Raw genomic sequence first — 27,605 nt, forward strand, 5'->3', positions numbered from 1 at the left:
AGGGTTTCAAGAAAAATCCTCTGCTCTCATCAAGAAACAATCTCCAGCATATTCAGTTGTCAGACAGGACTTGAACTTCAAACGTGACCAGCTTCTATGGTCAGATGAAACTAAAAAGAGCTTTTTGGCAGCAAACCCACCAGATGGGTTTGGTGCACACGGATAAAAAGTACCCCATGCCCACGGTTAAATATACTGCTGGATATTTAATGTTGTGGGCCTATTTTTGTGCTGGAGGTCCTGGACATCTTGTTCAGATACATGGCATCACGGATTCTATCAAATACCAACAGATAAAAAAATCAAAACCGCTTCTGCTAGAAATCTTCTAATGGGCCGTGGTTGGATCTTCCATCAGGACAATGATCTAAAACAAACATCAAAACCAACACAAAAATGTGTCACTGAGCACAAAATGAAGCTTCTGCCATGACCATCCCAGTCCTCTGACCTGAACCCTAAAGAAAATGAGTGGAGTGAACTGAAGAGAAGAAGCACCAACAAGATTTGGAGAGATTCTGCATGAAGGAATGGTCTCTGATCTCTGGTCAGGTGTTCTCCAAACTCATCAGGCATTATAGAGAAGACTCAGAGCTGTTATCTTGACAAAAGGAGGTTGCAAAAAGAATTGAATAAAAAGGTGCCAATAATTGTGTCCAACGTGTTTTAGAGAAAAACATTTATTTCATAATGTGATTTTCCCCCACTTTCAATTCTTTTCCTTCAATGAAAGGTTAGATTTTTGCAAATTTTATGAATTAAAGATCAAAAGGATAAACAATTCTGATTTATTTTTACAGTCATCATTGATCATATTTACCAAGGGTGCCAATAATTCTGACCACTGCTGTATATAATGAATATTTTTTATACATTTTATCTGTGCGCATTTGAGATTTTTATGCATTTATTACACGGGGAATTTAATTGTCATGAAAAAAAATTAAATAAAAAATGAGATACAATAAAATATATATAATGTCCCCCGTTTTCATGTCATTTTCTTGATATGTGTTTTCATAGAATTTTTTTTATACATTTTCTAGATTATGTATATACATAAATATTTTTATATATTTAAAAATATTGCATTAAAGTAAGACAAATTAGATTTTTTATGCATTATAGTTGTATTTGGGGGGGAATTTGTTTAATTTTAAAAATTTCAAAATAAAATAAGTTCTTTAGTTTAATTTTGTGATAAAATACGACCCAGCATGTTTTTGATGGATACAAGAGTTTCACCCAACTGATTAGTAAAATAAAATTCAACAAAAATATTGAACGTCATACAAAATTGTGTTCGATACACTAGCAATCTCTTAAAAATGTTATCTAATGTCTTAAGGCATTCATTCACCCCCTGAACAGATGCATGCTGGGATGTGAAGAGGCCCCTCAGGGAGAAGTGAGAAACTCTCAGACAAGATTTAAACAAACAGGGACACAGATACTGTCAAAATTCCTATTTCAAAAGTCATTATTTACTTTATAAAAAATAAAAAAAAATCAGAGGTCACTGAGAATATATTTTAAACACTTAATGTTTTATTTCATGTGAGCTGTACACACTTATAAGACATTCACGTGTCATTGACGTTACCTTGTTTTTCTGTGGTCTGCCGCGCCATCTATTGGCCACAGAGTGAAAATGCCACTACATGATTGCAACAGTCTATAAAGATGGCTTATACTGGCTTTAAATACTGATTAAATAATTCCAGTCCACAGATGCAATACTGTGTTTGGATCCATCCACTTTAATCCAGAAGTATAAGAAGCTGTATACCTCTCTGAAGTGGTTTTACGAGCTGCCTTTAAGGCAATGTTAGTGTTCATTAGCTTTAGCTTAACAAAATTATAGATCCTTCAGCCTCCCTGAACAAAAAATCACGTCAATCTTTGGTCTGAATAATAACAATAATAAAAAATAAAATGCTTCCTCTTTTCCAGCATTTCAACTGTCTGTTCACAGTCTTCAGATCCACATGATCGCTGGTGATAGTTTGCACATATTTGTTATAAAGTCGTAATTTCCAACCTAAAAGCAGCTTATTACTCAGTTGCACTCCATTTTAAGGAGGAACACTCTGATATCTGGTCACAGGTAAGTTATGAAGGGCAGCTTGATTTAAATGGTTTACACAGTGTAGCTAGAGAGAGAGAGACAGACCCTGCTGAAAATCAGCCTTGACCAGCTAAACTAGTTCAGCCATCTTAAATAACCAGTATAACGCATGTTTTGGGATATGCTAATACATTAGTCTACCTTCAAACAACCGGCTTGTGCCAGTAACACACCTGCATTGTTCATCTAATCTAGTTAAAGACCCCATGAAATGGTTTATGACTAGTTTTCTTTCCTGTATATGACGTATTTCCTTTTGAAACAGGAAGTTGGAGTGGGACATAATAAAAGACTAGTGCATTTTTTTATATATAATACCCAATAGAGTGCAACAGTGGAAGTAAAAACTCAATTTTATCCATAAGAAAACTGATTTTGAACAATAACTTATAAACCTTCTGTGAGCTACGAGGTTGTTAATCGACCGTATTTGCCCGCATTATTTCAGCTTATTTTTAAAATAATTGTGTTTAACAGGAAAAACTACATTACCCATAATGCCCTAGAGAAATTCCACCAATCAGAGAGCTGAAATAATCAACATGCCAAAAGATCTCTTTGGCTCCACCCACTCACATAAAAGCACTGCTACTCTCTCAAAATACTTAAATGTAAAATACTCAATTTGCAATACATTTAAAATATATTGTTTTTATAAATATAATAAACATTTGTAATTAAGTAGTTTTATATTTCTCCATTGTTTTTAATCTGATTATGTTATTCGCAATTCTTTATGGGATTGTAGTTCTTTCATTAATTTTTTGTGGTTATTTTTCCATTGTTTGGGTAGTTTTTGTGTTACCCAACTCCTGGGTCAGACATAACAACCAGGAGGGGTTGAGTTAGTTATTTATCGCAGGATTTTAGCGACCTCTTCAGGAGAAAGCGGTGCAGCTCCGTCAAAGTGGTGCATGTCTTCGGTAAAATACAGGTTTGTGTATGTTTTATTTTATCGACAAATTCGTTATTGTTCTGTAGCGTTTAACACAGGCGCGATGTGAGTCACCTAAACGAGTGTCGCGTTGGTCTTTTCACGTGATGGGAACGTGTATAAAATGTTATGATTTTATTCAAAAAGGTACAGAATATAAATTCTTAGGATGTTAAAATATGTTCTCAGAACCGTACACTGATTATTTATGGACAGGTTATGGACTCAGTCACAGCATTTTTCGTTTATGAGTGAAACAAAGGCGGCGGTCTGAAGTTATCAGTTCCCCGCCGAACGCGAGCCATATCCGGCATGAGATTCAGAACCGTTACGGCGGAAACAGGACAACAGAGACTGGTCGATTACACTTGAATTTGTTTCAGTTTTTACTTCTAATATTTGCTAAACAAGCTTAAATGTAGGCAATATGTATTGATATAATGATATAAAATATGCTATACTATAAAATATGATTGAAAATAAAATAACTATCATGCAAACCAATGGTTGTGTGGAATATTTAAAAAAAGTTTAGAGGATTAAGTTAATCTGTAAACATTAATTAATATATGAAGTTTAAAAAAAATGAATTATAGTAAAAATTAATCAACCCATCATGCTGGGTTAAATTAACAACCCAATTTGCTGGGTAAAATTAACCCAACATGTGTTCTTTCCTATATTTATGTATTTTTTAGAGTGTTCCTCCACTAAAGCTGTTTAGTAGGCCTACACAGTCTTGTCTTTTTGTCTGATTTTCAAAAACTTTTTTGCTTCAAATCAAAGTTTATAGTCTCATGATTCATCTTATCTGGCTTGGTTCATGGCTTATAACTCTTTAAGATTGACTTTTTTGAAAATCCCTATGGGGAAAATTAATGCAAAAAATACTTCTGGAAGAATGCCACTGTAAAATTGGGCGGGGCACTGTTGCACTCTATAGAGCATCATGGGTAATGTAGTTTTTCACCAGGAATTCTTTTAAAAATGAGCCGGAATAATGAGGGCTGACGACTTTAACAGAAGCAAATACCATGGATTAACAATCTCGTAGCTCACAGAAGGTCTGTCTTTAAATGTTTATAAGTTATAATTCAAAATCTATTTAGTTTTTACTTCCATAACCCAACTGTTGCACTCTATAGTCTTTAGTTTATATCACAGTCTGACAAAACTACACTTAGTGGACGAAAGCCAAGAAAACACTTTCAAAATAAATAAATTCCAGTCACTTCCCACAAACCGTTTGGGTACGGAAATAAATATGAGCACTCGAACACACAGACTTTCTTAATACACAATCCTGGTTGTCTAAAATTCATTAATGCACATTACTCCTTTGTTTTCATAAACTTTCATCAAAATTTAACAACTTACTCCGCCTCTGAAACGACTTTCCTTTTCAGCTGACATCACAAATCCCTCTTACTTTTTAATCCCGCCCCCTCCAATCGCAAGACTCCCATTGAATTTCCTGTTTCAATCAGTAATACATCCAAGGTAAAATGAGTTATGAATGCCATTTAATGGTGACTTTAAGCTGGTCTAGTGTTAACTGATTTTTTCAGCAGGGCTGTGTGAGAGAAAGAGGGTTTTGAGATGTTTCTGGAGTTTTCCATGGGAAATACAGTCACTGCCCCTCAGCTCAGGGTTCTCCGTCCTCCGGTATGAGTCAGATGGGTTGTGTGGCATCAATCCCTGTGTAATAAAAAGACTTTCATTACATAGTGCACTCTCATGTCTAGCCCATCACAGACAGGGTCACAAGCCATGGGCATCTTCATTATACAAATGTCCCTTTCAAAACGTGTTGATTGATGCTTCTAAGCAAGCGCTGGAGCAGAGCCCAGATCAGGGAAAAGCAAAAGCCGCCGACAAACATTTAAAAAGACCTAATCAGCAATAATTACACCAGATGAGCATGACGATATGACACTAGGTGCTACTTTTAACTTCTCTACCTCTGACTTGTCCTTGGCATAGTTGTTGCTTTTACAAACCTGACTGGCTCGCATTATGTGCTACAATAATGTAACGCAATTTAGCCTTTCGTGTTCTCACGCCAAGATTGTGCTTGCTTATCAGCTTGATTTATTACTCTAATTTATACGCTCAGCTTGGCTCAATGTTGAGGACAGCAGATCTGATTGGACATGAGTTTCCTAATGCCGCAGTGTGCTGTCTTTATGGTGACTCTAGTGTAGATGCCAGGCTGTTGATTTGAAACACTTTTAATAGCTGCGGAGAGAGAGAAGACTGACTGTATGCATTTTGGTTTGGACATGCACGACTGTTAAGTTTAGACTAAAAGATACGAAATTATAAAGTAGTGGTGTTACAATCACTGGTTACATAGTTTAGCATATCAAGTTCATAAAAACTTTAGAGAGTCAGAAATGTATGTGATCACATTGCATGGTTTGTAGAAGTATACTTGAAAAGTATACTTTATTTGACTTGTACGCATACACAAGTGTTCGATGCATGTGCAGATTTGAACAATCTCCACGAGTTACAACCCGTGTAAACATCTTTGTATTCTTTCATGCTAGAGTTGAACAAATGAGGGTACTTTCTAACCTCTTTGCACAATCTCTCGTCTATGTAGGCCTCCATTGTCGCTGTAGCTTGCATGTGTTCCTGTCTGTTCTGTTTATGCAGTTTTTCTTTGACTACCTTGTGAATCGACGCCCCCAGGGAACAGTTGCCGCCTTGTGGATAAACTAATTACAGAGTACAGTGGTTCAATATTAATATTATAAAGCGACGAGAATATTTTTGGTGCACCAACAAAACAAAATAACAACTTATATAGTGATGGCCGATTTCAAAACACTGCTTCAGAGAGCTTCGGAGCGTTATGAATCTTTTGTGACGAATCATGATTTAGTGCATAAACAGAACAGACTGAAACACATGCAAGCTATAGCAACAATGAAGGCCTACATAGACGAGAGATTGTGCGAAAAGGTTAGAAAGGACCCTCGTTTGTACAACTCTAGAATGAAAGAATACAAAGATGTTTACATGGATTGTAACTCGTGGCAGGGGATTGCACAAAACTGTGCGTCGAACGCCTGTGTATACGTATGAGTCAAATGAAGTATATTTTGCAAGGCTGTGCATTCGACTGTGCGCATACACTAGAATATGCGTTAAAAAAAACGAAGTAAACTCAGGGCTTTACACACACACACACAGAGAGACAAAAGGAGCCAGAAGACTCAACTAAGAGGTTGAAATCAGATCTGAAAACCAGATGAATCAAGTTCTGATCAAGCATTCCTGTTCATTTTTGTTACATTGTGATGTTCGAAATAGATTATGGGTAACAAAATGCTTTCTCTGTCTTCTGGTTTGACTGTAATCATGATGCAAAAACTAACACTTCAAATCAACATTTAAAAAAACAACAACTAAACTTGACTGACAAAAACTAGACTGATAATTTCTAAATATATATCCAAATGCAAAACCTAATAAAAGTAATTATGTCTGAAAACACTGTTTTTCAGTAACCAGGGAATACACAGCCCTGTATATATTCAAATATAGGGCTATACAGGCATCTAGTGGCTACACCATGGTATTACAGATGATTTTCTTAATTATTTCCTCACCAGGTGGCACTGATCTGTCTCAATTATTTTTAACTTAAATACTGCATTAACTGAAAAAATAGTATAAAATGTTTTTTTTAAATAATTTTTAAAATATTTTATATAGAAATAAATGGTCCATAATTTAGATATTGTTTAGTAACACAAAATCCCCTCAAAAAACAAATATTAAAGAAAAAAAAAACATTACTGAAGTCAAATATAGTGCATTTATTTAATGAAAATGAAATTATTAAACGATTAAGGAGGTCTCCGTTCTGTTTTGACTGTGAACAACACAGGTAATACTCCCAAATTTACAATACCAGAGTTTTAAATACACTAAATTTTCTGTGCAAAACATCTTGTTTGATTCAGATATGAGAAATGGCAATGTGTTCTCATCTGTGATCGGATTATAACACCAGATGTGTTTATGGGATTTTAACAAGAACCCTTTTTTTTGCTGTATGATCATAAAAATCACATAATGATCATCATGACAACATATCCTTTATATTTTTGGGTGATTTCTGATATTAGACAAATGACTGTTTTTTTTCTAATATTATATATTTTCTGGGAATATATAAACCTGGAGGAAAGAAAAAAATCAACATTTGAAATTATTATGAAAACTTATTTGGCCCTGAGTTGATGATAGATGATTAAGAAAGAAAGCATGAAACATTTTCCAAATGCTTGGCCAATGTCCATTTGCATCATTGCTCTTGACTTCCAGGAATAAGACATCTTTACACGTATCATAATTTAATGTTGTGGTGCAATATATTTCAGATAACCCCGCCCCTAAACAGCTCATAAACACAAAACAAACTGTGGTTGGTCATTTGACGTGTCAATCAGGTGGGTCTCTTCCTGTCTAAGGGGGCGTTTAATTGGTTGCCAGAATAAGCTGCAATGCGACCAGACTTTATGCCGTCATATGATTGCTCCATCCCTCATTTATCCAAATCTTCTTCTACCACCCCAGAGACTTAAAGCCAAAGTCTGAGTGCTTGCAGACAGATGTAATTATCCACCTACCCCAAAAGTAAAACCGTCTTCTGCACATTTATATTTTATGATTGTTCTTAAAATAGCTTTTGCTTGAACAATATATCAAAGCTGATATAAATTTATTATACTTGCAGTTTAGCTTTAATGTCTCTGGTCCAGATGAAAATTAAATGTATCTTTTATTTGAGTAATATTACATCAAACACAGGAAGGTTTCATTTAAGTATCATAAAATTCCCTAGTGGAGAGGGGGAAAAATGTACAGAAATGAGTGAATAGTTGTCATAAAGTAAGAGTATTTATACTGTATAGCTATAAAGGTAATGTGCATAGCATCGCAGATCATTTGATCTTGAGTTGACATTGAGGACTCTTGCATACTTTAATGTCTTGAGAACATACATTTTTCTTAGAAGAGACAACAGTGAGAAACAAGAGACTTAAAGGAATGGTTCACCCACACACCACATATACCACAAAAGAAGATATTTTGAAAAATTAAATGAAAGTGAATGTGGTTTAAACCCAAATGTTCTTCAAAATATCTTCTATTATGTTTCCATACAATGGAAGCTTGTTTCCACCATGAAATAAAAATAAAAAAGGTAATTGTGACTTCTTATCTCACAATTCTGACTTTTTTTTCACAGAATTGCGAGAAATAAACTTCTGAGATATAAAGTCAGAATTACGAAATATAAAGTCAGAATTACGAGATATAAAGTCAGAATTGCGTGTTATAAAGTCAGAATTGTGAGAGATAAAGTCAGAATTACAAGTTATAAAGTCAGAATTATGAGTTATAAAGTCAGAATTGCGAGATATAAATTCAGAATTACGAAATATAAAGTCAGAATTGCGAGTTATAAAGTCAGAATTGGGAGTTATAAAGTCAGAATTGTGAGAGATAAAGTCAGAATTGTGAGTTATAAAGTCAGAATTACGAGTTATAAAGTCAGAATTGTGAGTTATAAAGTCAGAATTGTGAGTTATAAAGTCAGAATTACGAGTTATAAAGTCAGAATTGCGAGTTATAAAGTCAGAATTGTGAGAGATAAAGTCAGAATTACAAGTTATAAAGTCAGAATTGTGAGTTATAAAGTCAGAATTGTGAGTTATAAAGTCAGAATTGTGAGTTATAAAGTCAGAATTACGAGATAAAAAGTCAGAATTACGAGATATAAAGTCAGAATTGCGAGTTATAAAGTCAGAATTGTGAGAGATAAAGTCAGAATTACAAGTTATAAAGTCAGAATTATGAGTTATAAAGTCAGAATTGCGCGTTATAAAGTCAGAATTGTGAGTTATAAAGTCAGAATTACGAGATAAAAAGTCAGAATTACGAGATATAAAGTCAGAATTGCGAGTTATAAAGTCAGAATTGTGAGAGATAAAGTCAGAATTACAAGTTATAAAGTCAGAATTATGAGTTATAAAGTCAGAATTGTGAGTTATAAAGTCAGAATTGCGAGATATAAATTCAGAATTACGAAATATAAAGTCAGAATTATGAGATATAAAGTCAGAATTGCGAGTTATAAAGTCAGAATTGTGAGAGATAAAGTCAGAATTGTGAGTTATAAAGTCATAATTACAAGTTATAAAGTCAGAATTATGAGTTATAAAGTCAGAATTGTGAGTTATAAAGTCAGAATTGTGAGTTATAAAGTCAGAATTGCGAGTTATAAAGTCAGAATTGCGAGTTATAAAGTCAGAATTGTGAGAGATAAAGTCAGAATTACAAGTTATAAAGTCAGAATTATGAGTTATAAAGTCAGAATTGTGAGTTATAAAGTCAGAATTGCGAGAGATAAAGTCAGAATTGTGAGAGATAAAGTCAGAATTGTGAGTTATAAAGTCAGAATTGTGAGAGATAAAGTCAGAATTGTGAGTTATAAAGTCAGAATTGTGAGAGATAAAGTCAGAATTGTGAGAGATAAAGTCATAATTACAAGTTATAAAGTCAGAATTACGAGTTATAAAGTCAGAATTGCGAGTTATAAAGTCAGAATTGTGAGTTATAAAGTCAGAATTACGAGATAAAAAGTCAGAATTGCGAGATATAAAGTCAGAATTGCGAGTTATAAAGTCAGAATTGTGAGTTATAAAGTCAGAATTGTGAGAGATAAAGTCAGAATTGTGAGAGATAAAGTCATAATTACAAGTTATAAAGTCAGAATTACGAGTTATAAAGTCAGAATTGCGAGTTATAAAGTCAGAATTGTGAGTTATAAAGTCAGAATTACGAGATAAAAAGTCAGAATTGCGAGATATAAAGTCAGAATTGCGAGTTATAAAGTCAGAATTATGAGTTATAAAGTCAGAATTACAAGATATAAAGTCAGAATTACGAGATATAAAATCAGAATTACTAGATATAAAGTCAGAATTGTGAGATATAAAGTCAGAATTATGAGTTATAAAGTCAGAATTATGAGTTATAAAGTCAGAATTGTGAGAGATAAAGTCAGAATTACAAGTTATAAAGTCAGAATTACGAGATATCAAGTCAGAATTGCGAGTTATAAAGTCAGAATTGTGAGAGATAAAGTCAGAATTACAAGTTATAAAGTCAGAATTGTGAGAGATAAATTCAGAATTACAAGTTATAAAGTCAGAATTACAAGATATCAAGTCAGAATTGCGAGTTATAAAGTCAGAATTGTGAGAGATAAAGTCAGAATTACAAGTTATAAAGTCAGAATTACAAGTTATAAAGTCAGAATTACAAGATATCAAGTCAGAATTGTGAGATATAAACAATTCTGAGGAAAAAAGTGAGAATTGCGACTATACCTTGCAATATAGTCTCAATTCTGAGAAGTCAGAATTGCAACTTTAAATCTCACAATTGTGAGAGTCAGAATTGTGAGATAAAAAGTCGCAGTTACCTTTTTTATTTATTTATTTAGTGGTGAAAACAAGCTTCCATATCATACAGTTTTGGAACGACTTGACAGAATGTTAATTTTTAGGTGAACTCTCCCTTTAAGCAAAAGTTTCTCAATTTGCTCTCAATTTAATCTTGTTGCTGTCTAGTAGAAACAAGTGACATAATGAGATCTCATTTGGCATTTTTCTTGGTTTAGTCTCTGGAATTTAAATAAAAAACACTTGTAAATAGTACAACGTTCTCCATTAGGCCAATGAACACATGGCTTCCCAAACACTCTGTGTAGCCAGTGCGAAGGCACCAAACGGTGGGCGTTCTCTGTAAACACACGTCTACGAAAACATCCGCTGTCTCTTATGCGCCTACTTCCTGGTTTGTGTGTCAAGCTCAGCTGTTGTGCCCTCCCAGATAGTGGGTGGCCGTCATCGTAAATGATGTCTGAAAATGCCTGTGTTTATTTGACCATCACAAATATTGTACGAGCTTGCCTCATTCGGTTAGGCCCTAAGCCAAGTGGTTTCTAATGAAAACCAGACAGAAGGGCCGGCCTGAAAACTATAAAAAACAGTCGTGCAGAGACGCATACCCTCCACTAGAGGACAATGACCCTCTACTGCCAAACCGTAACTACTGCTTTCAGATCTCGGCAGGCAGAAATCAGTTCCTTTTGTTCTCAACCGCACACACAAAGATCACATCTGCCATTTTAACTTTAACCCCAGAGGAATGTTGAGTACATCATGGAATATTGTCAAATTCTAGTTTTCTGAGCTAAATGTTTTTAGTTGAACTAGCTTGTGCTTCCTAAGCCAGGGATTATTCAGAAGCATTAAAGTTCAGTGTGTGAATGAATGTGCACCAATAATGTGATTATGTCCAGTAATCAGAGTAAGACGTTTACATGCCACAAACAAACCTCTTCACTCCTGTTTACATGCAATTTTTATTATTCTGATTATTCATTAAGAATTGTGTTATTTTTTACTGGCATTATTCACACACCCCAATGCACAGTACAAATGATAAACTCACATAGGTGCAGGGTTGCCAGGTTTTCACAACAAAACCCGCCCAGTTCAAAACTAGCCCAATCGTGTTTCAAGGAGAGGTTCTCCAGTAATCCCATGGATTGTTTTAACCCAGCAAATGGGTTGTTGTAACCCAGCAAATGGGTTGTTATAACTCAGCGAATGGGTTGTTTTAACCCAGCAGTTAGGTTGTTTTAACTCAGCAATTGGGTTGTTTTAACCCAATAAATGGTTTGTTTTAACCCAGCAGTTGGGTTGTTTTAACCCAATAAATGTTTTTTTTTAACCCAGCAGTTGGGCTGTTTTATCTCAGCAATTGGGTTGTTTTAACCCAATGAATGGTTTGTTTTAACCCAGCGAATTGGTTGTTTTAACCCAATGAATGGTTTGTTTTAACCCAGCGAATGGGTTTTTTAACCCAATGAATGGGTTCTTTAAACCCAGCGAATGGGTTGTTTTAACCCAATGAATGGATTATTTTAACCCATCAATTGGGTTGTTTTAACACAACAAATGGTTTGTTTTAACCCAGCATTTGGGTTGTTTTAACCCAATGAATGGTTTGTTTTAACCCAGCAGTTGGGTTGTTTTAACTCAGCAGTTGAGTTGTATTAACCCAATAAATGGTTTGTTTTAACCCAGCAGTTGGGTTGTTTTAACTCAGCAATTGGGTTGTTTTAACCCAATGAATGGTTTGTTTTAACCCAGCAGTTGGGTTGTTTTAACTCAGTAATTGGGTTGTTTTAACCCAATAAATGGTTTGTTTTAACCCAGCAGTTGGGTTGTTTTAACGCAATAAATGGTTTGTTTTAACCCAGCAGTTGGGTTGTTTTAACCCAATAAATGGTTTGTTTTAACCCAGCAGTTGGGTGTTTTAACCCAATGAATGGTTTGTTTTAACCCAGCAGTTGGGTTGTTTTAACCCAGCAGTTGGGTTGTTTTAACTCAGCAATTGGGTTGTTTTAACACAATAAATGGTTTGTTTTAACCCAGCAGTTGGGTTGCTTTAACTCAGCAATTGGGTTGTTTTAACCCAATGAATGGTTTGTTTTAACCCAGCAGTTGGGTTGTTTTAACTCAGCAATTGGGTTGTTTTAACCCAATAAATGGTTTGTTTTAACCCAGCAGTTGGGTTGTTTTAACTCAGTGAATGGGTTGTTTTAACCCAGCAATTGGGTTGTTTTAACCCAATAAATGGTTTGTTTTAACCCAGCAGTTGGGTTGTTTTAACTCAGTGAATGGGTTGTTTTAACCCAGCAATTGGGTTGTTTTAACCCAATAAATGGTTTGTTTTAACCCAGCAGTTGGGTTGTTTTAACCCAATGAATGGTTTTTTTAACCCAGCAGTTGGGTTGTTTTAACACAACAAATGGTTTGTTTTAACCCAGCATTTGGGTTGTTTTAACCCAATGAATGGTTTGTTTTAACCCAGCAGTTGGGTTGTTTTAACCCAGTAGTTGGGTTGTTTTAACTCAGCAATTGAGTTGTATTAACCCAATGAATGGTTTGTTTTAACCCAGCGGTAGTTTTATTTAACTCAACAATTGTTTAAAAATTACTGTATTGCTTCCTTGGACCCAAAGTATGTTGGAAATTAACATGTATTAATATGTTTAATAAATTAACATTTATTAATAAGTTTAATGAATAACAATTAAATAATAAACATTTATAAAACTGCTTATTAATAAAAGTTCCTCTTTTGATTATTATTGTTGCCTCTAGTAATTATGTGTCTGATTTTTAATTTCCAACCTATTTTGGGTTCATTTTAAGCCAGACATACAGTCATTTTCAAACAATAGTTGGGTTAAATAAAACTGCCCACCATGTTCGGTAAACATTTAACCCAACCGGTGGATTAAAACAACCCAGCCGCTGGGTTTGTCCTTTTTCAACCTAACTTGGGTTGTTTTTAACCCAGCATTTTGGTATTTTTTGGTATGGTGTTTTAAGGTCATAATATAGTATTGTGCAAGAAACCGTGCAAAAAGAAGTCATTATTAATCAATAATCTGCCCCTATAATCATCATTTGTGTGAAAAGGCATCAAGGTTGTTGGTATTTTATTTCCACTATAGTTGATTTCAGCTGGAATAATATCTATAAGTACATTTTTTCAGCAGGCATGTTTTTCCACTGAGCTTAAGTTGCATATTTAGGGATGATAATATCTTAGAGACTTATAGGTGGGCCCTTTTGGGCCTGAAGGATCCACCCAGAACACCCTAGCAACCACAAAGCAATGCCCTGGAAACTGCCAAATTTGCATGCACAGACACGCACCTCTCAAATTGTCTTCAGGACATAAATCTAGTTAATTTAATTGACGGACGCGGTAATATCATATGCATTTTGTCTACGGCAGCATCAGATGATTTTCCAAGAAATCCCGACCTTAAAGCCATGCGTTTGATCTTTTAACGTGCCTCAACAACAACCAAAGAAGAGCCGATATAATCAGCCATGAATAGAAATTTCATTTATAGAATGTTTATCAAACATTCCTGATCGTATCCTGAATTCCTCTATGATAAAGCTGCACAATTGTCCCAGAGCCAAAGTCATGTTCACCCTCAGATCTGAGATAATACCATGCGGGAAAAGCTTTTGAACTGCGCAGTGTTCAACACCGTTCATCTGCCCGCAGGCCGAACAACAAAGCCCTGCGTAATCTGAGGAAGCAAGTGCAGCGTATTGACACTGTGTTTTCCTGCGAAACAGATGGAAGAAATCTTTCATGACGCATAGTTAGCCATGTTAACACTGAGTCATTGTGTAGACTACCTTCATCACAAATGGCTTGGTCTCCATTTCTAAGGAAATGATTCAGTGCCGCCGGACCCCACCATGCTTTTCTTTTCTGGGAAATAATAACTAGGAAAAAAACATATGGTGATGGTGTCTGGTGACTGTTATAATAGACGGGGAAGGTTTTTCCTTAAACACACAATTTAAAAGACACATGATGTTTCAGCACTTTTGTGAAATATACCCATCAGATGTTGCTCTTTTAAAGCTCAGGAGACCTAATGGACTTGTCTTAGATGTTTCTCTTAATATCCCTTTGAATGAATTTGAAACAAATAAGATAATTGTTCACATGTACAAAATTAATGTATGCTCTTTGATATCATAGCAAATTTGAGACTTTGTTCTCTTCTACAACTCTTTAGAAGTCGTGAGATTTTTCTCAAGAGAAACTGGTGAAAGCAGACATTTCCATGTGCTCTTTGTTTAATCTCATTGAAGTCAGAAAAAAGTAACAAGATGTCATTTGTGATTTCTCTTTCTTATGGATATACACTATACCATTCAAAAGTTTGGGGTCAGTATGATTTTTCTGAAAGAAATTATTACTTTTATTCAGCAAGAACGCATTAAATTGATAAAAAGTGGCAGTAAAGACATTTATAATTTTACAAAAGATTTCTATTTCAAATAAATGCTGTTCTTTTGAACTTTCTATCCATTAAAAGAATCCTAGAAGAAGCAGCAAATCATCATATTAGAATGATTTCTGAAGGATCATGTGACACTGAAGACTGGAGTAATGTTGTTAGCAGGTTGCTAACATGATTAGAATGTTGTTAACCTGTTGTTAGCATTATGTTGCTAGCATGTTGTCAACATGATTTAACACATTGCTACCATGGTTAATCATTTTGTTAGCATGATTTATCACGATGGTAACGTTTTAAAATATTGCTAGGAAGATTTAACATTTTGTCAACATGATTTAGCACATTGCTAGCATGTTTTAGGATGTTGCTAGCATGATTAGCATGTTTGCTAGCATGATTTATCACGATGGTAACATGAGTTAACATGTTGTTAGTATGATTTATCATGATGATAACATGAGTTACCATGTTTTGCTAGCATGTTTTAACATCTGTGCTAGCCTATTGCTAGCATGATTTAGTATGGAGCCCCGCATATGATATGCAAGAAAAAATAGTGGGCTAAATCGTGTCCATGATTTACTAATTTGTTCCCTCGATTTGTAGATTGTGCGTACAATTTACAAATCCAAGAAACACATGAGTAAATCATGGACATGATTTAGCAAATTGAAGGAATGAAATAGTAAAATGTCTGCACGATTTAGCAAATCATGTGCACAGTTTACTTTTTTCTTGCATGTTATGTGCTGGGCTCCGTAATTTAGCATGTTGATGACATGATTTAATACATTGCTAGCATGTTTTTTAGCATACTTTCTAGCAAGACTTAGCATTTTTTTGCTAGCATGTTTTAGCATGTTGGTAACCTATCACTAGCATGAATTAGCATGTAGCTAGCATGATTTAACACATTGTTTACGTTTTATTATGTTACTAGCATGATTGGCATGTTTGCTTACATGTTTGCCAACATGATTTAACGTATTGCTACCATGGTTAATAATTTTGTTAGCATGATTTATCATGATGGTAACATGTTTTAACAAATTGCTAAGAAGATTTAACGTTTTGTCAACATGAATTAACACATTGCTAGCATTTTTTAAGATGTTGCTAACATGATTATCATGTTGCTAACATATTTAGCATGTTGTTAGCAGGTTAACTTTTTTTCTTGCATGTCATGTGCTGGGCTCCGTAATTTAGCATGTTGCTGACATGATTTAATACATTGCTAGCGTGAATTGGCACATTGTTAGCATGTTTTAGCACACTTCTAGAATGATTTAGCATTTTGCTAGCATGTTGCTAGCATTAATTAGCATGTTGCTAGCATGTTTTAGCATGTTGTCCCAGGATAGATGGCTTAAATACTCTATAAATCTTATTCTAAAAAGGTCTTGACCCCCTCAATAAAAGTATATGGGACTTTTCGTAGTTTTGATCATCCGTTTTACAAAGCTCTTAAGTCAGATCAGTTCGAAAAGGTACAGTGTACCGAAATCAGAACAGTCTGAAGGTCTGAGGATAGTTTAGTTTGTTGCAAAGCTCTATACTGTTTAAAATTTAGTCACAGAAGAAGCTTTAAAGGATTAGTTCACTTTCAAATTAAAATTTCCTGATAATTTACTCACCCCCATGTCATCCAAGATGTCCATGTCTTTCTTTCTTCAGTCGAAAAGAAATGAAGGTTTTTGATGAAAACATTCCAGAATTTTTCTCCATATAGTGGACCTTAATTTCTTCTTAAACCGTAATTTCTTTTCGACTGAAGAAAGAAGGACATGGACATCTTGGATGACTTGGGGGTGAGTAAATTATCAGGAAATTTTAATTTGAAAGTGAACTAATCCTTTAATAGTAGATCAGTATGTTGGCTTTGTCAAACATTAATAAATCTTACCGACCCCAAACTTTTGAACGGGTGTGTATATACCTTATTGTTTGTGTTTAGACATGCATGAGCATAAACACAGCAAGCACATGCTCTTCTGAGGACATTTAGTGTCCACTTACCCTTAGATTCGTCACCAAGGAACAATTCGACCAAGTTACTTGGTGATGGATTAAGTATGTGTGCAACTGTATGTGTTTGTTTGAGTGTGTTGTTGTCCTCTGCTGATAATTGGGTTTCTGTGAAAGCAAGTTAGTTTTGTGTCCTTACACTATAGTGGATGAGAGCATCTTATGTTTTCCAGGGTTAGGGGGTGTCCTCATCTTCACCTGTCCGTTCTGAGGGTAAGGTGGAAGCCGGTGGGTTTTATTTGAGTTAGTGCACACTACTGGAACTATAGGAGGTCTGTGGTTTTCCAGTTGCCCTTTCCTTGCCGTTCGGTGTGGTAGGCAGGATCCATTGACCGTCCTTTGAGTCCTTTGAGTCTCTGAGCTCTGTTTCACAACTCTTTTGCCTTTATCCTCAACAGTAACGGATCGCTGCTCAAGAGGGGGCGAGCTTGTGTGGTTTCTCATTGGCGAAGGTCTGTTAATATGAACTAAATCCACAGCGACAGGGCTGTGTGTGAGAGAGGAGTCGGAAGTTGACGTGTCCTCTTCGCCATGTGAATTGTGGATCAACGCCACAACATCAGTCTGACTGCTTTTGGTGGCATCTTGGGAGAGTCCATTGGATGGACTTGGTTCCTCTTCACCAAGGTCAATGTTGGACGTCAGAATATCAATCTGCTGGACGACCTTCACAGACACAGAGGGATCAAAAACATAGTTAAAGATGTTGCCTTTTTGCATGCCGGAATTTGTCAAGCTCCAATAAAGGACAAAAAAAGCACTCAATCTTCTGTAGTCATTTAATATATATAGTATTCACTGGAATTATTCCTCTCCTCTACATTCACATGGTGCATCAAATTGTCAAATTGTGTTGCACCAAGTATGACGCCAATTGTTTTTGCAATCATATTGAGTTATTATAGTTAACAAAACCAAAACTAAATGAAGCATTTTTGTAAACTGAAACAAAATAACAACTAACATAACTGGAAAAACTGAAACTAAACTACAGTATGTTGTCATGATTAGACACTTCTAAAAGCCCATCTGTCATTAATCAATCATAGTCCCGCCCCTACACACACGTCATTGGCTGAGTCATGAATTGACATGCCACGCCTTTCAAACAAACCAATCATTGTTTAGAAATCGTCACAGACTGATTCTGAGCGACTCTGTACATCATCAGGTAAAGATGTCATAAAAATAACTTTTTTGGCTTCCTTCCTGCATTAATCTACTGACTTTATTTCCTGCTGCAGTCATTTACATCTAATGGGAGTCTTGATGCATCCATTGAAACACATCTAAACAATTCAATTAATGTTTTACATCCTGCACAGTCCATTATTGCTAATGTCAATCTACACATATTAAGCTATCTTTAGGTATTGATTTTAAGATTCTGTTCTCTTTTAACAGGCCTTTGTGATGGCCGCTTCTCATCCAGAAAATACAATATTCCTCTTCACAATACGCTTCCAGTGGAACATTTCCAGCTCTGTTGAATATAATTGACCGTGCATTTCTGGCAGATGTTTGTTTTGGGTTCTGAAGGCTTTCAGATGATGTTTAGTTTTGCTGTTCTTCTGAATACATTCATTATAAAGATGTTTGCTAAGAACACACATACAGTATTTTTCAAGTTTTGATCTTATCCAGTTTCTGTGTTTCTTAAAATCCCAGCTCAAATATGCTGAACCCAAAAATCGGTGACAAATCTTGTTATATAAAAGCTTCCTCATATTGTAGTTGTAAATGAATGCATGAAGAAAACTCATTATAAATAGTAGCCTGTCACCCACAGCATTGCATTTCACTATGTCATTCCAAACCTATGACTTCTGAAGATATTCTGAAAATTTTTGCACATACAATGCAAGTCAATGGGGTCCAGTGTTTCCCAATGCTCTTCAAATGATCATCTTTTATGTTTCATAGGTTAAAGTCAGTCAAACAGGTTTGGAACGGGTGAGTAAAATAAAAGAATTTTAAATACAAAAAAAATAGATGTTTTTCGCCCTACCACGGTACTTACATCACGAGTGACCTTTCCAACGTGATTTCGTAATGCGTGGAGCATCACAGAGCAGTGCAAGGTGAGCATTTGTGCTTAAAAAAATATATAATTTTTATTTTTTTTAGAAAATGACCAATTGTTTTGCTAGATAAGACTCTTATTCCTCGTCTGGGATCATGTAGAGCTCTTTGAAGCTGCACTGAAACTGACATTTGGACCTTCAACCCGTTGAACCCCAGTGAAGTCCACTATATGGAGAAAAATTCAGGAATGTTTTCCTCAAAAACCTTAATTTCTTTTTGACTGAAGAAAGAAAGACATAAACATCTTAGATGACATGGGGGTGAGTAAATTAGGAAATTTGAATTCTGAAGTGTCCTAATCTTTTAAGAAAAATAGTCAAATTTCTGTTTTCTTCATGCATTCATGAGTAAATGACAGCAATTTCGGTGAACTATCCCAATTTTTTGATCTTGAATGAAACAGTCAACATTATTCACTCTACTTATTATTCTCTCCTCACCTCTTTCATCTCCAACTGGACCTGTTTGAGACCACCCAGTACTTCCTCGAGCTCAGTGACCACTTGTTTGATCTGTTCCCGTACTGTTCCCTGGCTCTTCCTCTGATTGCCATGGCTCTCCAGACCTACGCCCCCCTGAGATGTCCTTATTTCCCGCTGCGGTCCGTCCACCTGCACCCCCGAGCGTCCCAACTTGCTGGAGGGCACCTCGGTTGGGAAAAAAGCTGCCTGTCCAGAGTCTGCCCCATTACAGTGTGGTTTTCCAGGACTGGATAGTCTGCTGGCCTCAGGGCCGTTGACCGTGTGTCGCACTTCATGATGCCGGAAAGACACCCGTCTCCTTGTGCAGTGGCTGTTATATGCTTGGACGTCGTCCCACTCCCGCTGATGGCCGTAGTGTTGATCCGACAAGTAGTACCGCTGACCTCTGACCTTCAAAACATGGCCCCCGTTAAAGGGATGTGGCAGCTCCGGGTAATACCACCGCTGGACGCATCCACACTCCCGCCGGATCTCCCGTACACACGGAGAGTCCCACCTGGCTTCTCGTACATTCACCCAGGTATAGCATGGATGCGGTATTTCCTTGGCGTAAACCTGCCACGGCGGTGACGCAATGGTCCTCTCGCCTCCGTCTATCCCCAACTCCTTTGGGAACGGGGCTATGCCGGACTCCATACGCAGACATGATCCATCAACGGGGCCCGGTGTGCCTCGGGGTCCCTGCTGCAGGCAAAAGTGGCAGGAAGGCGTTTGAAATCTCGAGTTCTCCGAGTGCATTCCAGTCCGAAATCCGACTTAGAAAACAACTGGTTCTCTCTCCACCCAGGCCATCCACAGCGTCTGTTTTTCTCATCTGCGTCTCCTCTCATTCACTGCATTTCACAGTCTCTCTCTCTCTCTCCACTTCCCCTCTCCAACTTTTTGTCTCTCACCTCCCCCTTCCTTCCTCCTGGTGCTTTTTCTAACTTACTCTTGTTTTCCCAATGTTCTCTCTCGTTCTTGCCGAACGCAGCTTGTTGCCCTTTCTCTGGTGGTGGGCCTCTTTTCCTTCCCTCCCTCCCTTTTTTTCTCCAACTCTCCTTCTCCTGAAGTCTTTCACCTCTCCCTACACCTCAGTTTTTTCTCCACTGCGTAAAAATTCCCTTCTCAGACTCAACTCAACCTTTCCCTAACTCCAAACACTTCCTTCCTACACCTTCTCTGTCTCTCTCTCCCGGGGTTGGGGCTCGTAAAGCATTGACAGACGCAGCGGCTCCATGTGATTCCCGATCTTTCCCTCAGATCTTGCCACTCGGCAATTAAACACAGCCAGGATTCCACGCCGCCTGAGAGAGAGAGAGAGAGAAAGAGAGACAGGAGGAGGAGGTGGGGTTTCGGACGTTGCTGAAGCAGACAGGATCTAACATGAGCCAGAGACCGAAAGAGTTGGGGAGGGGAACGAGAGAGAGACGTTCGGCCCCAGAAAAGGGGATTTTCGGCATAACTCGATTCCCACAAGCCCACGTGAGTCTGAGAATTGAATGCGCGTTCGCCGTCGCATTTGTTTATGTGAGTCAGCTGAGATACTGGCACTGTTTGTCATGATTCACATCTTGTGACACATTTAATGAACAACACACCGCACACTGTTTACAGGTCTCTCATTTCACAAAATTCCCTTATTTACTTACTTGAAAGTAAACACTTTCAGTTTTATTTTTCCACTGGAAAGAAAAACCACAAATGACACCTACTTTATTATCGTCTTTCTCCCAGGCAGCAGCGGAAAGCAAACCAAGACTCTTGGGAGAAAGACCTTCTAAATCTATGGAAGCTTGTTTCCGCCACTGAATAAAAGATAAAAAGGTAATTGTGACAATTCTGACTTTATATCTCGTAATTCTGACTTTATATCTCGTAATTCTGACTTTATATCTCGCAATTCTGACTTTATATCTCGCAATTCTGACTTTATATCTCGCAATTCTGACTTTATATCTCGCAATACTGACTTTATATCTCGCAATTCTGACTTTATATCTCGCAATTCTGACTTTATATCTCGCAATACTGACTTTATATCTCGCAATTCTGACTTTATATCTCGCAATTCTGACTTTATATCTCGTAATTCTGACTTTATATCTCGCAATTCTGACTTTATATCTCGCAATACTGACTTTATATCTCGCAATTCTGACTTTATATCTCGTAATTCTGACTTTATATCTCGTAATTCTGACTTTATATCTCGCAATTCTGACTTTATAACTCTCAATTCGGACTTTATAACTCGTAATTCGGACTTTATATCTCGCAATTCTGACTTTATAACTCGCAATTCTGACTTTATATCTCGTAATTCTGACTTTATATCTCGCAATTCTGACTTTATATCTCGCAATTCTGACTTTATATCTCGCAATACTGACTTTATATCTCGCAATACTGACTTTATATCTCACAATTCTGACTTTATATCATGCAATTCTGACTTTATATCTCGTAATTCTGACTTTATATCTCGTAATTCTGACTTTATATCTCGCAATTCTGACTTTATAACTCACAATTCGGACTTTATAACTCGTAATTCGGACTTTAAAACTCGCAATTCTGACTTTATAACTCGCAATTCTGACTTTATATCTCGCAATTCTGACTTTACAACTCGTAATTCGGACTTTATAACTCGTAATTCTGACTTTATATCTCACAATTCAGACTTTATAACTCGCAATTCTGACTTTATAACTCGCAATTCTGACTTTATATCTCGTAATTCTGACTTTATATCTCTTAATTCTGACTTTATAGCTCACAATTCTGACTTTATATCTCGTAATTCTGACTTTATAACTCACAATTCTGACTTTATATCTCGCAATTCTGACTTTATATCTCATAATTCTGACTTTATAACTCACAATTCTGACTTTATAACTCGTAATTCTGACTTTATAACTCACAATTCTGACTTTATATCTCACAATTCTGACTTTATATCTTGCAATTCTGACTTTATAACTCATAATTCTGACTTTATAATTCACAATTCTGACTTTATATCTTGCAATTTTGACTTTATATCTCGCAATTCTGACATTATATCACACAATTCTGACTTTATAATTCAAATTCTGACTTTATATCACGCAATTCTGACTTTGTCACGCAATTCTGACTTTGGCACGCAATTCTGACTTTACATCTCACAATTCTGACTTTATATCACGCAATTCTGACTTTATAACTCACAATTCTGACTTTATAACTCACAATTCTGACTTTATAACTCACAATTCTGACTTTATAACTCACAATTCTGACTTTATATCACGCATTTCTGACTTTATAATTCATATTCTGACTTTATATCTCGCAATTCTGACTTTATAACTCACAATTCTGACTTTATATCTCGCAATTCTGACTTTACATCTCACAATTCTGACTTTATATCTCGCAATTCTGACTTTACATCTCACAATTCTGACTTTATATCACGCATTTCTGACTTTATAATTCATATTCTGACTTTATAATTCATATTCTGACTTTATATCTCGCAATTCTGACTTTATATCTCGCAATTCTGACTTTACATCTCACAATTCTGACTTTATATCACGCATTTCTGACTTTATAATTCATATTCTGACTTTATAATTCATATTCTGACTTTATATCTCGCAATTCTGACTTTATATCTCGCAATTCTGACTTTATAACTCGCAATTCTGACTTTATAACTCGCAATTCTGCCTTTATATCACGCAATTCTGACTTTATAACTCACAATTCTGACTTTATATCTCGCAATTCTGACTTTATATCTCGCAATTCTGACTTCATAACTTGCAATTCTGACTTTATATCACGCAATTCTGGCTTTATAACTCACAATTCTGCCTTTATAACTCGCAATTCTGACTTTATATCTCGCAATTCTGACTTTATATCTCGCAATTCTGACTTTATATCTCGCAATTCTGACTTTATATCTCGCAATTCTGACTTTATAACTCGCAATTCTGACTTTATATCTCGCAATTCTGACTTTATATCTCGCAATTCTGACTTTATATCTCGCAATTCTGACTATATCTCGCAATTCTGACTTTATAACTCGCAATTCTGACTTCATATCTCGCAATTCTGACTTTATAACTCACAATTCTGACTTTATATCTCGCAATTCTGACTTTATAACTCGCAATTCTGACTTTATAACTCGCAATTCTGACTTTATATCTCGCAATTCTGACTTTATAACTCGCAATTCTGACTTTATATCTCGCAATTCTGACTTTATATCTCGCAATTCTGACTTTATATCTCGCAATTCTGACTTTATAACTCGCAATTCTGACTTTATATCTCGCAATTCTGACTTTATATCTCGCAATTCTGACTTTATATCTCGCAATTCTGACTTTATAACTCGCAATTCTGACTTTATATCTCGCAATTCTGACTTTATAACTCGCAATTCTGACTTCATATCTCGCAATTCTGACTTTATAACTCACAATTCTGACTTTATAACTCACAATTCTGACTTTATATCACGCATTTCTGACTTTATAATTCATATTCTGACTTTATATCTCGCAATTCTGACTTTATAACTCACAATTCTGACTTTATAACTCACAATTCTGACTTTATATCACGCATTTCTGACTTTATAATTCATATTCTGACTTTACATCTCACAATTCTGACTTTATATCACGCAATTCTGACTTTATAACTCACAATTCTGACTTTATATCTCGCAATTCTGACTTTACATCTCACAATTCTGACTTTATATCTCGCAATTCTGACTTTACATCTCACAATTCTGACTTTATATCACGCATTTCTGACTTTATAATTCATATTCTGACTTTATAATTCATATTCTGACTTTATATCTCGCAATTCTGACTTTATATCTCGCAATTCTGACTTTACATCTCACAATTCTGACTTTATATCACGCATTTCTGACTTTATAATTCATATTCTGACTTTATAATTCATATTCTGACTTTATATCTCGCAATTCTGACTTTATATCTCGCAATTCTGACTTTATAACTCGCAATTCTGACTTTATAACTCGCAATTCTGCCTTTATATCACGCAATTCTGACTTTATAACTCACAATTCTGACTTTATATCTCGCAATTCTGACTTTATATCTCGCAATTCTGACTTCATAACTTGCAATTCTGACTTTATATCACGCAATTCTGGCTTTATAACTCACAATTCTGCCTTTATAACTCGCAATTCTGACTTTATATCTCGCAATTCTGACTTTATATCTCGCAATTCTGACTTTATATCTCGCAATTCTGACTTTATATCTCGCAATTCTGACTTTATAACTCGCAATTCTGACTTTATATCTCGCAATTCTGACTTTATATCTCGCAATTCTGACTTTATAACTCGCAATTCTGACTTTATATCTCGCAATTCTGACTTTATATCTCGCAATTCTGACTTTATATCTCGCAATTCTGACTTTATAACTCGCAATTCTGACTTTATATCTCGCAATTCTGACTTTATATCTCGCAATTCTGACTTTATAACTCGCAATTCTGACTTTATATCTCGCAATTCTGACTTTATAACTCGCAATTCTGACTTTATATCTCGCAATTCTGACTTTATATCTCGCAATTCTGACTTTATAACTCGCAATTCTGACTTCATATCTCGCAATTCTGACTTTATAACTCACAATTCTGACTTTATATCTCGCAATTCTGACTTTATAACTCGCAATTCTGACTTTATAACTCGCAATTCTGACTTTATATCTCGCAATTCTGACTTTATAACTCGCAATTCTGACTTTATATCTCGCAATTCTGACTTTATATCTCGCAATTCTGACTTTATAACTCGCAATTCTGACTTTATATCTCGCAATTCTGACTTTATAACTCGCAATTCTGACTTTATATCTCGCAATTCTGACTTTATATCTCGCAATTCTGACTTTATATCTCGCAATTCTGACTTTATATCTCGCAATTCTGACTTTATATCTCGCAATTCTGACTTCATAACTCGCAATTCTGACTTCATATCTCACAATTCTGACTTTATAATTCACAATTCTGACTTTATATCTCGCAATTCTGACTTTATAACTTGCAATTCTGACTTTATATCACACAATTCTGACTTTATAACTCGCAATTGCAAGTTTATATCATGCAATTCTGAGAAGAATTGTGAGATAAAAAGTTGCAATTATACCCTTTTTTTTATTTTTTATTCAGTGGCGGAAACAAGATTTGATAGAACTCTCACATGTTTCTCCTCTAGAGTTTTAAGAGAGATATCAACAAATGTTTCAGACTGTGCTGAGACACAACCAAATGCATTTTTATGTTTGTTTGTCATAATTTGTATCTTGTGACAAGTTGAATAAACATCACACTGCATAGATTATAGACTTCTCACAATTTGTTTTGCTATGAAGAATCACTATTACTTTTGCACATATATAATACTAAATATTAAACCAAATGATCTGAGCTGCTCTCCACATTAGTTTTATAGTTCTATACTCTATACTGTATGACAACTATAAGCTTGTTTGTACCTGTTTTTATTTTAGGAGAAACATCCGAGGCAAAGTTGAGACAGTGATATGTGAACTGAACATCTGCTGAGTTATGAAAGAGCAGCATCTGATCAGAGAAATTAAATTTTCCTCTGCTTGCCTGAGCGCAGGTATCAGTTCTCCTCAGAAATGAGCGGATTCCTTTTTGCTGACGTTGGTTTGGAGACAATAAACTGTGAAAGCCACAGAGATGAATCCAAGCAGTTTTGAGCTGCCGTCTCAACCGCGTCAGCATTTCTTCACATTCCTGGATTGTGTCATATTCATTGTCTAAACTTGAAACAGCTTAGTTGACGTGGAAAATCAATCAGAATCACTGCAAGCCCAAGTCAACATGTGCACAGGAATTTAATGTTCATTTGAAACCATTTTTTAAATAGGATTCCAGCATAACTCTAATTAATCATTTAGAAAATAAAATCCACTGTAGGACATCAGAATGTATTTTGAAAACAGTCTATAGCTTCACATGTGATTTATTTAAACCGTCCAGTATCAGGACATATTTCCACTACAATAAAAGCAGAGATCTGATTAAGGTACAACATGTAATAGGCTCCAAGATTCAAAAAAATCCTTTAGGCATTCGAGTTCACCCAGTAGAGTCTCATTTGATCCCATTACGATCATTTTAAATGGTGTGCAAGGTTGAATTCTGATAGGAATCCGGTGCACATTGCTTTAAGACCGCTGTAGGGAATTTAGGATGGTTGTAGAAATACATATCAGACCTGACAGATTTACTGAGTGTGTGTGTGTGTGTGTGTGGGGGTACACTAAAAAATGCTGGGTTAAAAAAATGCTGGACAAACCCAGCGATTGGGTTGTTTTATCCCAGCGGTTGGGTTAAATGTTTGCCCAATGTGCTGGGTAGTTTTATTTAAATTATCTATTGTTTAAAAAAGACTATTAAAATGAACCCAAAATATGTTGGAAATTAAAAATTAGACACCACTAGAAGCAACAATAATAATAATCAAAAGTTGAACATTTATTAATAAGCAATGTAATAAATGTTTATTATTCATTAAACATATTAAAAATTTTCATTTCCAACATACTTTGGGTTCATTTTAAGCAAGCAATACAGTCATTTTTACACAATAGTTGAGTTAAATAAAACTACCCAGCAGGTTGAGCAAACAAATTGGGTTTAAAACAACCCTATCACTGTTAAAGCAACCCATTCGCTGGGTTAAAACAACCCAACCTGAAAAAAAATCTCTTTATAAGCTCATAAAGAAGCCAACTAACGTCTTAAAAGAGCAGCACACCCATAATTGAAACTTTATAACTTATTCACCCTCATGAAGAATTCAAGGAGAAAATTTGCAAAACGTGTTTCAAACTGTTCTTTTTCCATACTCCAAAAGCACACAGTGATCAGCAGCTGCATGTCAAGGACAAAAAGACATCATAAGTCCCT

The 27,605-nt window shown here is 35.6% G+C and overlaps 1 protein-coding gene and 1 long non-coding RNA gene across 4 annotated transcripts; one reads left to right on the forward strand and one right to left on the reverse strand.

Annotated features, from left to right (window-relative positions):
• Nucleotides 1-1,503: 1,503 nt before the first annotated feature.
• Nucleotides 1,504-21,056, reverse strand: si:ch211-178n15.1 (uncharacterized). Of its 3 annotated transcripts, none has more exons than XR_010891968.1 (3): nucleotides 19,560-21,056; nucleotides 17,026-17,700; nucleotides 1,504-4,760 (listed from the first exon to the last, which is right to left on the reverse strand). XR_010891968.1 is itself a non-coding variant. In XM_067363594.1 (3 exons), the coding sequence occupies exons 1-3, from the start codon at nucleotides 20,337-20,339 to the stop codon at nucleotides 4,754-4,756; spliced, it is 1,314 nt and encodes a 437-aa protein (XP_067219695.1). In that variant the 5' UTR covers nucleotides 20,340-21,056; the 3' UTR covers nucleotides 1,505-4,753. The 3 variants fall into 3 exon arrangements, 1 of the variants encoding a protein (XP_067219695.1); XM_067363594.1 differs by having other exon boundaries at nucleotides 1,505-4,760; nucleotides 17,174-17,700; XR_010891969.1 differs by lacking the exon at nucleotides 1,504-4,760 and adding an exon at nucleotides 14,459-14,479.
• LOC137003442 (uncharacterized) lies at nucleotides 20,930-27,138 on the forward strand. The gene is made up of 3 exons (XR_010891970.1): nucleotides 20,930-21,065; nucleotides 21,318-21,407; nucleotides 26,174-27,138. It is a non-coding gene; the product is annotated as an uncharacterized lncRNA (long non-coding RNA).
• The last annotated feature ends 467 nt before the right edge of the window (nucleotides 27,139-27,605 follow it).

Source organism: Chanodichthys erythropterus, chromosome 16 (genome assembly GCF_024489055.1).
Source record: "Chanodichthys erythropterus isolate Z2021 chromosome 16, ASM2448905v1, whole genome shotgun sequence".
Taxonomy (NCBI): domain Eukaryota; kingdom Metazoa; phylum Chordata; class Actinopteri; order Cypriniformes; family Xenocyprididae; genus Chanodichthys; species Chanodichthys erythropterus.